The sequence below is a fragment of the Globicephala melas genome, chromosome 7, assembly GCF_963455315.2.
Source record: "Globicephala melas chromosome 7, mGloMel1.2, whole genome shotgun sequence".
Classification (NCBI taxonomy): domain Eukaryota; kingdom Metazoa; phylum Chordata; class Mammalia; order Artiodactyla; family Delphinidae; genus Globicephala; species Globicephala melas.
Genome location: NC_083320.1, coordinates 62,772,611 through 62,787,021, shown reverse-complemented (window position 1 = coordinate 62,787,021; position 14,411 = coordinate 62,772,611). Strand labels below are relative to the sequence as shown.

At 39.8% G+C, this 14,411-nt stretch overlaps 1 protein-coding gene across 3 annotated transcripts in view; it reads right to left on the bottom strand.

The window, feature by feature from the left end:
* ABCB11 (ATP binding cassette subfamily B member 11) overlaps positions 1 to 14,411 on the bottom strand; it is an 83,846-nt gene that overhangs the window by 55,873 nt on the left and 13,562 nt on the right. For all 3 annotated transcript variants that reach the window (XM_030852482.2, XM_030852486.2, XM_030852479.2), the window contains exons 5-8: positions 14,168 to 14,255; positions 12,910 to 13,043; positions 4,018 to 4,189; positions 1,044 to 1,168 (exon numbers count right to left, since the gene is read on the bottom strand). In XM_030852482.2, coding sequence (XP_030708342.1) covers positions 1,044 to 1,168; positions 4,018 to 4,189; positions 12,910 to 13,043; positions 14,168 to 14,255 — 519 coding nt within the window. The remainder of the gene's footprint in view (positions 1 to 1,043; positions 1,169 to 4,017; positions 4,190 to 12,909; positions 13,044 to 14,167; positions 14,256 to 14,411) is intronic.

Here is a 14,411-nt window from a genome sequence, read left to right as displayed (position 1 = left end):
AAATACGCTAATGCAATGTTTTATGAGAAGTAAGGTAATCACTTCACAAACAAAAGAAGCAAAAGAAAAAAAAATGAAAAGAGGATAATCAGAGGTTGTAAATCCTATTCTCTTTTTCATTTGGTGAATTTGGTAGCAACTGAGAATGTGATCATACTAGATCTACAACATACGCAATAAAAGTTTAGTTAAGTTGGTGGCTGTTTTATAAAATCAGTACCTGGCACCTGATAAGCACTCAACAAATACTAGATAAATGGAAGAATAAATAAAATCAAAGTTTTGACAACTGTGTTGTTTTGGTCATTTAGGTTTTGATTTCCATTAACAGTTAATCTCCTAGAATGATGGTCTATAATATATCAAGGCTAAATGTTATTTGATTAAATGGAAATCTTAGACTTAGAAAGAGCATATAGTACAGTAGCTGAATAAAACACATTGAATAAAAAAGTGCTCAATTGGGCTTCCCTGGTGGCGCAGTGGTTGAGAGTCCGCCTGCCGATGTAGGGGACGCGGGTTCGTGCCCCGGTCCGGGAAGATCCCACATGTCGCGGAGCGGCTAGGCCCGTGAGCCATGGCCACTGAGCCTGCGCGTCCGGAGCCTGTGCTCCGCAACGGGAAAGGCCACAACAGTGAGAGGCCTGTGTACCGCAAAAAAAAAAAAAAAAAGTGCTCAATAAAAAAGTGCAAAATTGCATTTTAGATCAGGTAGGCTTTTCCTTAATGTCAGAAGACAGCGTTTTAGACTGGCATGAAGTATGGTGTGTGTACACACACACCATCAGAGTTTGAAACAAATATCCAACCTAAGATGGCTTTCTAAAAGCCACCAACTGCATCATCTTCAAGAACACAGAGCTAAAGGCTTGGGAGTCTTTTGTAGGTGGTTTGACCAATCTAACTGCTTAGCTTAGCCACCTCTTGAACAAAAGCTCCTTCAGGGTACCATAGCAAGGTGAATCTGCCACTGTGGGGAAGATTCAGGGTAGTATGCAGATCAACAAAGTTCAGGAAAGTGGCAGACATTTCAATTAACTAACCTTTCAACCTCTTTTTTCTCACCACCGTAAGCAGCCACTGTTGGAATAGATGAGATGACTTCATCAGCCACTGCCCCTGCTTTGGCATAGGCCCTCAATTCATGGTCTGTAAACTTGGACACACTCTGAAGTCCAAACAAAAAAAATAAAATGTGAAGACCAGATAATTAGGTAAGTCATTCTGCCATTCATTGATTCATCTAGCAGAGCAAACATGTAGCAGTTTAATACAAGACTAGATTCCCACTGGAACAGCGTTTACCGAGGAAAGAATTTGGTCCAAGTTTGAGCCATGTTAAGCCTCATCCATGGGTGTTTGGTTGTTGACATATCAAAATGACTCCATTAAAAGTCAGCCTCAACGAAACTTCTCACAGAGTATGTACTAAATAGGGCATTCTATGTGACCACAGTGTTTCAGTCAACATATTAATGACGTTTTCAAGTCAAACCATGTCAGAGTTCATTGCTATTGTCCAAAGGCCATGTCACAGTTTACAGACAAATACCACATGCAAAGACCAGAGGCCCATGCAGGTGTCATATTCATTAGAATATAGAATAAGGGAGAGGTTCTGAGCATGCAAAGGCATATGCAGCAGAGGTAATTCCATAGGAGAAAGCTTCAGATAAATATTACACCACTTGACTCAACTGTAGGGACTCAACTAACTAGTTTTGCTTTTTACAAAAGGAAAGAAAAAGACATTGCACTTAATATTAAACAAGTTAAGTTTTTCTAAAATTGGACCTGGATTGAGTCCTAGTTAGAATCAACCACCAAAGACTTCCCTGGCACAGATTAAGAAACAAGAAGGGGAAAAAGCAAATGTTGTGAAAGATTAACTGGCTCAGAAACCTAAAAATATATATAGTACCCAGACTAAGGAAGTTTATCTTCCAAGTTTTTCCGAACTTTTAGCAGCAAAACCCTTATCAAACAAAATCTTAGACAGAATTTTAACATATAAGTAAAAGTGGTATTTTATTACAATATATTTATTTCACAAGTCCACATTTTATAAATCTTGTGAATTGAAAGTAAGGCTATTCTAATCAACATTAAAATTTGACTTTGGATGGTATGGCAGTTTTTACCACAATCCTCTTCTAATTTACTTCTGAAATATGTAATGAGCATAGTAATGAGAAAATTAAGTAGTTGCAAATGTTATCAGTTTTTATTGTAACGGCACATTAAAGAATCTCTTGATACTTCAATTAAACTGATATAAGAACTTAAAACATGTATATCGGGAAATATCTAACAGTTGTTCATGTTTCCCACTGTAGGTATATAAAAGTTATACAAAGGCATACAAAACCTATGATCAGTTCTAATATGTCATATTCTAATATGTCATATATTGCCCCCTCCACCTTTTTTTGTCCTGCTTTTGAATTGAGCTTAGTGAAATTGCTCGTATCATTTTACACAAACATGCACACACCTGAATTCAAGAAGAAACAAGTGCAGAGTTACAACATTCCAAATCGGTGACACATTTACTAGATGTTGAAATATGGACACTGAGACAAGAGAAACTGTGCTTTGAGCCTATTTGAAATCAAGTTAACCAGTTTATGTTGTTGGTCTCCAACATGTTAAAACGTGACATATGGTCCATTTGAGTGTGAATATTAATCTTTTGTGGGTTTGAAGAAAGAGATTAAATTTTTTTGGAGGGAAAAAAACGCTGAATCAAATGTTTGCAGACTCCCCAGTGACCCTCTGTGGAAGTTGAGGCTTTCCTGGAGTGCAGCTGAAAAGCATTTGGTAGGAAAGACTGTTGTAAAACTTGCATGATTTGGTGGATTGGGAAAAAAACGAAAGCTAATATCTCTTTAGTAATTAATTCTGTGCCAGATGCCATGCTAAGAGCATAACAAGGATAATGCCTTGAGTCATCACAATGACTTTGGGAGGTACTAACCTTATTTTAAAGATGAGGAAACTGACATTTTGACGAGTTGAACATATCTTTCTTGAGCCAGGTGGTAGAGCCAGGTGGTGGCCTAGTTAAGTGGAATGAGCTGTTTGCTATTGTCACTCTGTATTACCTGGGAAACATTTGAGTAATACAGCCAGTGGAGTGTAGAGAGTATTTTGCTAGAAAATACAGTCATGGAGATCGGTACCTGTTGCTCAATGATGTGAATGTATGTGCAGCTTTTCACTTAAATTCTATTCTCACTGACAGCAAATTATTAGTGTGCCTGACCCCATGACCTGTTATCTAATGTGGCTACTCTAAAAGTAAAATAGAATAATTTCTCAATCCTTGGGAGTGTTTTTTAACTGGGATGACCCCAAATTCCTACTCCTATACTTTTTCTTGGCCTGCATACCTGGGGAATGGAAACTGTGACTGGGGTACTTCTCTGAATGGGTCAGATAACCCTCTCTCTGAAACTGATCAGATGGATGGAGAACACAGTGTAATTGCAGAAATCTCTTTTATTTGTTGGGCCTTTCTGAGGGAAGCATCTGAACTTGGGAGACCACGGGAAGCCACAGGCACACTGCAGAGTGAGTGGGGATTTAGAATCAGGCTTCCTTGAATTTGAATCCTATTCTGTCATTCACTGGCTGTGCAGTTCCAGACAAGTCCCTTTACCTCTCTGAACCTCCATTTCTTATATTTAAAATGGCATTAATACTTTACAAGATTGTTGTAAAATTAGAGATCATGTCCTTGAGCCTCCTAATACTGCCTGGCAAATAGTAAATATTCAATTAATGTAGTTGTTATTGTTATTAATACAATAATATTTGTGTTATTAAAATATTATTAATCCCTAATCTAATAATGGAATGTTATTTGATACTGAGTAATAATCAAACAAAATAAATCAAAATGGTGATAATGATGTTGACTAAACATACTCAGGAGAAGGGAATCAAGCTTCCCATTTTTGGCTGTTTCTCAGTGCAAAAGTCTTCCCATGGAGAGAAGTGAGAAGACATTCTTACCAGACCAATGACGGCTGCTCCAATCCCAATGAGAGGGCTGACAGAGATAATAACCAAGGTCAGTTTCCAACCCCGGTAAAATCCCAGCAGGAACCCACAGACGCTCGTGGTCATGCGCTGAATGAAAATGGCCATCTGGTCGGCAATGGCATCATTGATTTTGTTAATATCACTAGAAACAAGAGAGGCTTTGGTCACTAAAACTGAATTTGGTCAATTCAATATCTTGCTGAGAAAGTACAATCTTTCCTTTCTAAACACTCCTATTTCTGTACCCCATTGCCCTTGGGAAACTTAATAGCTTCTCACATCTTGGAAATTTTGCTGCACCTTGGGAGGGCAGCAAGCCTCTCTCCTCACAGCCAAGGGAGTGTGTCCTTAATCCAGTTTTCCTGACTGGGGTTCATTCAACATAGGCAAAGACTTTTGGAAATCCTCTTATTTGTCCCTTTCTTTCTTAAAGCTAATATCCTTGGTTTGTCCTAAACAGCCCTTCTTTCCTTTATACCTGCTAAATCTTTTCAGCCTCAAGGTTCTACTCACATACCACCTATTCCATAAAAATTTATATAATCCCCCAGGGAGAAGTAATAACTTCTTTCCTGTGTTACCATAGCAATGTAATTAATCTGTATACATGTGTATATGTATGTGTATGTAATTATTGCTTTCTGCTTATACGCAGTATAGAATTGTGGTTAACAGCACAGACTCTGGAGCCAGACTCTGAATTTAAACACAAGCTGTTCTTGGGCAAGTTACTTGGCCTTTCTGTGTCTCAGTTTCCTCATCTATAAAATGCGGATAAAAACAGAACCTACCTCAGTCGGTAGCAGTGAGGATTAGTTAATACACGTAAAGTATTGGGTTGGCCCAAAAGTTCGTTCGGGTTTTTCTGTAACATATGGAAAATCCGAACGAACATTTTGGCCAACCCAATATGTAGACCAGCGCCTAGCATACAGTAAACAATCAATGTATGTTAGCTCTGATTATTTGCTTGAACGCTTTATCCCTCCTACTAGGCTGTAAGTTCCTTGAGATCAGGAGCTCTGTGGTATATCTTTATGCCTTGCATAGGGTAAGTGCTCCAGAGTATTGGTTGACTATCATTACATTAAATTCATATTCCTGGAAACATTCCCATAATCTCTGGTCCAGATGGAGCAAACAAGGCTCAGGACTTGATAGCAAAAAAGGACCTTAGACATTACAGAGAGATTACACAACTGTATTCTAGCAAGGTTAAGTATCTGTTCAAGGTCAAAGTAAGTAAAGGGCAGAATGAGTGCTGGACGGTAGGGGCCCCAACATTCAGTCTGCTTTTATCTTCACTACACTACACACTAACTGTCTTTCATGGGACCCCAAACTTAAATTCAACACGGTTCAATGGTTCTCATTACTCAGAGCTCATTCAAAAATTATGGGGGGGGGGGGCACTACCAAACTAGTATTTAGGTGTAAACTGGATTTAAATCTAGTTTTTCAGTTTGAATCTTTCTCAAACTATTTTGAACTTTTTTTGTCATTATATGCGGAAATTATGTCAACAGGCAAAGCAAGATAATTCTTTCTAATCATATTGTTTTCCTTATGGGTACATTGACTGTGACATCCCTCAATTTCTTCTTTCGAGATCAAATAACCCTACATCCTTTAAACTCTCTTCTATAATACTTCATTTCTAGTACTTTAGTCCAGGACCTACAAACCAAATTATAGTATCCTGACTTTCAATTTTTAAGTCATTTTGGAGGAGCTTCAAGCTGGCGGAAGAGTAAGACGCGGAGATCACCTTCCTGCCCACAAATACATCAGAAATACATCTACATGTGGAACAACTCCTACAGAACACCCACTGAACGCTGGCAGAAGACCTCAGACCTCCCGAAAGGCAAGAAACTCCCCACGTACCTGGGTAGGGAAAAAGAAAAATGAAAAAACAGAGACAAAAGGATAGGGACGGGGCCTGCACCAGTGGGAGGGAGCCGTGAAAGAGGAAAAGTTTCCACACACTAGGAAGCCGCTTCGTGGGTGGAGACTGCGGGTGGCGGAGGGGGGAAGCTTCGGAGCTGCGGAGGAGAGCACAGCAACAAGGGTGCAGAGGGCAAAGCGGTGAAATTCCCGCACAGAGAATCGGAGCCGACCGGCACTCACCAGCCCGAGAGGCTTGTCTGCTCACCGCCGGGGTGGGCGGGGCTGGGAGCTGAGGCTCGGGCTTCGGTCGGAGCGCAGGGAGAGGACTGGCGGCGTGAACACAGCCCGAAGGGGCCAGTGCGCCACGGCTAGCCGGGAGGGAGTCCGGGAAAAAGTCTGGACCTGCCGAAGAGGCAAGAGACTTTTTCTTGCCTCTTTGTTTCCTGGTGCGCGAGGAGAGAGGATTAAGAGCGCTGCTTAAAGGAGCTCCAGAGACGGGCGTGAGCCGCGGCTAACAGCGTGGACCCCAGAGACGGGCGTGAGACGCTAAAGCTGCTGCTGCCACCACCAAGAAGCCTGTGTGCGAGCACAGGTCACTATTCATACCCCCTTCCGGGGAGCCTGTGCAACCCGACACTGCCAGGGTCCCGGGATCCAGGGACAACTTCCCCGGGAGAACGCAGGGCGCGTCTAAGGCTGGTGCAACGTCACGCCGCGCAACATCACGCCGGCGCTACGTCACGCTGGCCTCTGCCGCCGCAGGCTCACCCGGCATCGGTGCCCCTCCCTCCCTCCCCCCCCCCCCCCCCCGCCCCCGGCCTGAGTGACCTAGAGGCCCGAATCAGCTGCTCCTTTAACCCCGTCCTGTCCGAGCGAAGAACAAATGCCCTCAGGGGACCTACACGCATAGGTGGGGCCAAATCCAAAGCTGAAACCCAGGAGCTGTGCGAACAAAGAAGAGAAAGGGAAATCTCTTCCAGCAGCCCCAGGAGCAGTGGATTAAATCTCCACATCAACTTGATGTACCCTGCATCTCTGGAATACCTGAATAAACAACGAATCATCCCAAATTGAGGAGGTGGACTTTGGCAGCAACAATATACATATATATATATATATAATTATTTTTTTCCCCTTTTTCTCTTTTTCCGTGTGGATGACAGGCTCTTGGTGCTCTAGCCAGGCGTCAGGGCTGTGCCTCTGAGGTGGGAGAGCCAAGTTCAGGACACTGGTCCACAAGAGACCTTCCAACTCCACATAATATCAAACGGCCAAAATCTCCCAGAGATCTCCATCTCAATGCCAAGACCCAGCTTCACTCAACGACCAGCAAGCTACAGTGCTGGATGCTCTATGCCAAACAACTAGCAAGACAGGAACACAACACCATCCATTAGCACAGAGGCTGCCTAAAATCATAATAAGTCCACAGACACCCCAAAACACACCACCAGACGTGGACCTGCCCACCAGAAAGAGAAGATCCAACCTCATCCACCAGAACACAGGCACTAGTCCCCTCCACCAGGAAGCCTACACAACCCACTGAACCAACCTTAGCCACTGGGGACAGACACCAAAAACAAGGGAACTACGAACCTGCAGCCTGTGAAAAGAAGACTCCAAACACAGTAAGTTAAGCAAAATGAGAAGACAATGAAACATACAGCAGATGAAGGAGTAAGGCAAAAACACACCAGACCTAACAAATGAAGAGGAAATAGGCAGTCTACCTGAAAAAGAATTCAGAACAATGATAGGAAAGATGATCCAAAATCTTGGAAACAGAATGGAGAAAATACAAGAAACGTTTAACAAGGAACTAGAAGAAATAAAGAGCAAAGAAACAATGATGAACAACACAATAAATGAAATTAAAAATATTCTAAATGGGATCAATAGCAGAATAACTGAGGCAGAAGAACGGATAAGTGACCTGGAAGATAAAATAGTGGAAATAACTACCTCAGAGCAGAATAAAGAAACAAGAATGAAAAGAATTGAGGACAGTCTCAGAGACCTCTGGGACAACATTAAACGCACCAACATTGGAATTATAGGGGTCCCAGAAGAAAAGAGAAAAAGAGAGGGACTGAGAAAATATTTGAAGAGATTATAGTTGAAAACTTCCCCAATATGGGAAAGGAAATAGTTAATCAAGTCCAGGAAGCACAGAGAGTCCCATACAGGATAAATCAAAGGAGAAACACGCCAAGACACATATTAATCAAACTATCAAAAATTACATACAAAGAAAAAGTATTAAAAGCAGCAAGGGAAAAACAACAAATAACACACAAGGGAATCCCCATAAGGTTAACAGCTGATGTTTCAGCAGAAACCCTGCAAGCCAGAAGGGTGTGGCAGGACATATTTAAAGTGATGAAGGAAAAAAACCTACAACCAAGATAACTCTACCCAACAAGGATCTCATTCAGATTCGATGGAGAAATTAAAACCTTTACAGACAAGCAAAAGCTAAGAGAACTCAGCACCACCAAACCAGCTTTACAACAAATGCTAAAGGAATTTCTCTAGACAGGAAACACAAGACAAGGAAAAGACCTACAATAACAAACCCAAAACAATTAAGAAAATGGGAATAGGAACATACATATCGATAATTACCTTAAATGTCAATGGATTAAATGCTCCAACCAAAAGACATAGATTGGCTGAATGGATACAAAAACAAGACCCATATATATGCTGTCTACAAGAGACCCAGTTCAGACCTAGGGACACATACAGAATGAAAGTGAGGGGATGGAGAAAGATATTCCATGCAAATGGAAATCAAAAGAAAGCTGGAGTAGCAATTCTCATAGCAAAACAAAATAGACTTTAAATAAAGACTATTACAAGAGACAAAGAAGGACACTACATAATGATCAAGGGATGAATCCAAGAAGTTATAACAACTGTAAATATTTATGCACCCAACATAGGAGTACCTCAATATATAAGACAAATACTAACAGCCATAAAAGGGGAAATCCACAGTAACACAATCATAGTAGGGGACTTTAACACCCCACTTTCATCAATGGACAGATCATCCAAAATGGAAATAAATAAGGAAACACAAGCTTTAAATGATACATTAAACAACATCGACTTAATTGATATTTATAGGATATTACATCCAAAAACAACAGAATACACATTCTGCTCAAGTGCTCATGGAACATTCTCTAGGATAGATCGTATCTTGGGTCACAAATCAAGCCTTGGTAAATTTAAGAAAATTGAAATCGTATCAAGTTAATTTTCTGACCATAACGCTATGAGACTAGATATCAATTACAGGAAAAGATCTGTAAAAAATACAAATGGAGGCTAAACAATACACTACTTAATAACCAACAGATCACTGAAGAAATCAAAGAGGAAATCAAAAAATACCTAGAAACAAATGACAATGAAAACACGACGACCCACAACCTATGGGATGCAGCAAAAGCAGTTCTATAAGGGAAGTTTATAGCAATACAGTCCTATCTTAGGAAACAAGAAACATCTCAAATAAACAACCTAACCTTACACCTAAAGCAATTAGAGAAAGAACAACAAAAAAACCCTAAAGTTAGCAGAAGGAAAGAGATCATGAAGATCAGATCAGAAATAAATGAAAAAGAAATGAAGGAAACAATAGCAAAGATCAATAAAACTAAAAGCTGGTTCTTTGAGAAGATAAACAAAATTGATAAACCATTAGCCAGACTCATCAAGAAAAAAAGGGAGAAGACTCAAATGAATAGAATTAGAAATGAAAAAGGAGAAGTAACAACTGACACTGCAGAAATACAAAGGATCATGACAGATTACTACAAGCAACTCTATGCCAATAAAATGGACAACCTGGAAGAAATGGACAAATTCTGAGAAATGCACAACCTTCTGAGACTGAACCAGGAAGAAATAGAAAATATGAACAGACCAATGACAAGCACTGTAATTGAAACTGTGATTAAAATTCTTCCAACAAACAAAAGCCCAGGACCAGGTGGCTTCACAGGGGAATTCTATCAAACATTTAGAGAAGAGCTAACACCTATCCTTCCCAAACTCTTCCAAAATATAGCAGAGGGAGGAACACTCCCAAACTCATTCTACGAGGCCACCATCACCCTGATACCAAAACCAGACAAAGATGCCACAAAAAAAGAAAACTACAGGCCAATATCACTGATGAACATAGATGCAAAAATCCTCAACAAAATACTAGCAAACAGAATCCAACAGCACATTAAAAGGATCATACACCATGATCAAGTGGGGTTTATCCCAGGAATGCAAGGATTCTTCAATGTATGCAAATCAATCAATGTGATACACCATACTAACAAGCTGAAGGAGAAAAACCATAGGATCATCTCAACAGATGCAGAGAAAGCTTTCGACAAAATTCAACAGCCATTTATGATAAAAACTCTCCAGAAAGTAAGTATAGAGGGAACTTCTTACCTCAATATAATAAAGGCCATACATGACAAACCCACAGCCAACATCATCCTCAGTGGTGAAAACCTGAAACCATTTCCACTAAGATCAGGAACAAGACAAGGTTGCCCATTCTCACCACTACTATTCAACATAGTTTTGGAAGTTTTAGCCACAGCAATCAGAGAAAAAAAAGAAATAAAAGGAATCCAAATCAGAAAAGAAGAAGTAAAGCTGTCACTGTTTGCAGATGACGTGATACTATACATAGAGAATCCTAAAGATGCTACCAGAAAACTACTAGAGCTAATCAATGAATTTGGTAAAGTAGCAGGATACAAAATTAATGCACAGAAATCTCTTGCATTCCTATACACTAATGATGAAAAATCTGAAAGTGAAATTAAGAAAACACTCCCTTTTACCATTGCAACAAAGAGAATAAAATATCTAGGAATAAACCTACCTAAGGAGACAAAAGACCTGTATGCAGAAAATGATAAGACACTGATGAAAGAAATTAAAGATGATACAAATAGATGGAGAGATATACCATGTTCTTGGATTGGAAGAATCAATATTGTGAAAATGACTATACTACCCAAAGCAATCTACAGATTCAATGCAATACCTATCAAGCTACCACTGGTATTTTTCACAGAACTAGAATAAAAAATTTCACAATTTGTATGGAAACACAAAAGACCCCGAATAGCCAAAGCAATCTTGAGAAAGAAAAACAGAGTTGGAGGAATCAGGCTCCCTGACTTCAGACTATACTACAAAGCTACAGTAATCAAGACAGTATGGTACTGGCACAAAAACAGAAATATAGATCAATGCAACAGGATAGAAAGCCCAGAGATAAACCCACGCACATATTGTCAGCTTATCTTTGATAAAGGAGGCAAGAATATACAGTGGAGAAAAGACAGCCTCTTCAATAAGTGGTGCTGGGAAAACTGGACAGCTACATGTAAAAGAATGAAATTTAGCACTCCCTAACACCATACACAAAAATAAACTCAAAATGGATTAAAGACCTAAATGTAAGCCCAGACACTATCAAACTCTTAGAGGAAAACATAGGCAGAACACTCTATGACATAAATCACAGCAAGATCCTTTTTGACCCACCTCCTAGAGTAATGGAAATAAAAACAAAAATAAGCAAATGGGATCTAATGAAACTTAAAAGCTTTTGCAGAGCAAAGAAAACCATAAACCAGATGAAAAGACAACCCTCAGAATGGCAGAAAATATTTGCAAATGAAGCAACTGACAAAAGATTCATCTCCAAAATTTACAAGCAGCTCATGCAGCTCAATATCAAAAAACAAACAACACAATCCAAAAATGGTCAGAAGATCTAAATAGACATTTCTCCAAAGAAGATATACAGATGGCCAACAAACACATGAAAGAATGCTCAACATCATTAATCATTAGAGAAATTCAAATCAAAACTACAATGAGATATCATCTCACACCAGTCAGAAAGGCCATATCATGAAAATATCTACAAACAATAAATGCTAGAGAGGGTGTGGAGAAAAGGGAACCCTCTTGCACTGTTGGTGGGAATGTAAATTGATAGAGCCACTATGGAGAACAGTATGGAGGGTCCTGTACAACTAAAAATACAACTACCATACGACCCAGCCATCCCACTACTGGGCATATACCCTGAGAAAACCATAATTCAAAAAGTATCATGTACCAAAATGTTCATTGCAGCTCTATTTACAATAGCCAGGACATGGAAGCAACCTAAGTGTCCATCGACAGATGAATGGATAAAGAAGATGTGGCACATACGTACAATGGAATACTACTTAGCCATAAAAAGAAACGAAATTGAGTTTTTCATACTGAGGTGGATGGACCTAGAGTCTGTCACACAGAGTGAAGTATGTCAGAAAGAGAAAAACAAATACCGTATGCTAACACATATATATGGAATCTAAAAAACAACAAAAAAATAATCGTCATGAAGAACCTAGGCTGAGGAATGAAATAAAGACTCAGACCCACTAGAGAATGGACTTGAGAATACAGTGAGGGGGAAGTATAAGCTGGGACAAAGTGAGAGAGTTGCATGGACATATATACACTACCAAACGTAAAATAGATAGCTAGTGGGAAGCAGCCGCATAGCACAGGGAGATCAGCTCAGTGCTTTGTGACCACCTAGAGGGGTGGGATAGGGACGGTGGGAGGGAGACGCAAGAGGGAGGAGATATGGGGATATATGTATATGTATAGCTGATTCACTTTGTTATAAAGCAGAAACTAACACACCATTGTAAAGCGATTATACTCCAATAAAGATGTTAAAAAAAAAAAAAGTCATTTCGTTGAAGCCATGAAACCTATGAAAAAAGCCATGCTCCCTATAAAAGCGCAACTTAAGAGACAAAATGCATCAAAAGAACTGAAAATGTGTTTCCAATTGTTATTTAATTTGGAAACAAGTGTTTCATTAGCGAAAAATCACACATTCATTAAAATGTCCTACCAGCCACTTACTCAGAAAATCTTGTATTCAGCTCTCCCACTGAATTGCAGTCGAACCATCCTATTTCCATTCTCATTATTCTCCTAAAGTACAGTTTTCTCATTTTCTGTATCTGGCGAGCTGCAGCAATTACCCAAAAGCATATCTGTAAATGGAGCAAGAAATGTTTAGCATTGTCATAAAAATAGTCATTAATTCCTTCTCTTTTCAGAAGAAAATATTTTCACTATGACAGTTGAGAAAAGGACAAAACTAATTCACAATATGCCTCTTGTTGGGAATTAAGGTGTGAGCTCTGACATCTGCTGAAAGTGGGGCTGAGCCGATCCACTGTAAACAGGGAAGCCAGAGGCTTGGGTTTGAATCCAGCTCGGCCACTTGCAGGGTTAACCATATTAAGCTTCACTTCCCTCATGTGTAAAAGAAGGCTTATCACACCAAAAATAAATTATTGCTCTTAAATCACTACTTTTGCATGCCACTTCTGATGAATTTTTCCCCTGAGAAGCCTTCCAATAAGCATTCATACATTGTTTTCCAGCTGTTGGACAATGATTTTCAGAGAAAGTAAGACAAACATTATGACATAAGCAGGGAATCTTGCTGACAGTTTCCCCCATGCAAGCAAAATAAGACTGTCATTAAAACTCCAGTGCCAGAATGGTGAAAATTGATTCATTTCTCTTTACAACTAACACTAACTTCCTGGAATTCTTAAGTGAATGGAGAGTAGGGGGGATTTATTATTTTTCCTACGTTAGTAGGAAAAAGATGAAATACTTTTCTTCCTTAATAAGAGTTAACTCCAAGCCCTCCCATAACTGAAATCTAGAATATGGATTCAGTTTACAGAACTTGGGTTGGACTGCAGTTTGGTGTGACTTTAGCAAAAACAGAGAAAAAGAAAGTCAAGCTTGCTTTCCTCCAACTCCCTACTCCCAGCTTTTTCCAGGTACGAAGAAGGTTCGTACTTGCTCTCCCTGTACGAACACACCCACAGCTGTCTATTTCTGAGTTTAGACGAGAGGATGAAGCAGGAAGGGCAGGGGAGAACAAGACACTGGAGCTAAAAGTCTATTCTCCATTTCTCTGGACAAGCGTTCCTCCCCAACTGAGAGGAAGACTCCTTCCCCACCATCTATTGTTTGCCTGAAATAAAGCTGTAGTCCTTGGGGCTTCTGAATAGCTTTAAAGAACACACTTTGCATTTCATTGTCACGTCTTTGAACCCAGCTGCTGATCTATAAATAAAATGGAGGCGTCACTAACTTGAATATATCCTGTGACAAGTACCGCGACAGCGATGCCAGCATAGTAACTGGCAAACTTGACCATTTCACTTTCAATGTCCAGAAACCTTCAAAAGAGGGAAAAAATGGTAAGACTCACAGGTAGGATCTAGCTAACAAAGATTGCATTTGTGAGTACAGAGGAATTTAAAATATACATATTGTATGTTTCTATTAAATATGGGTAAGGCGTTTTACCTGTGTAGAATTGCAATCAATCCAAA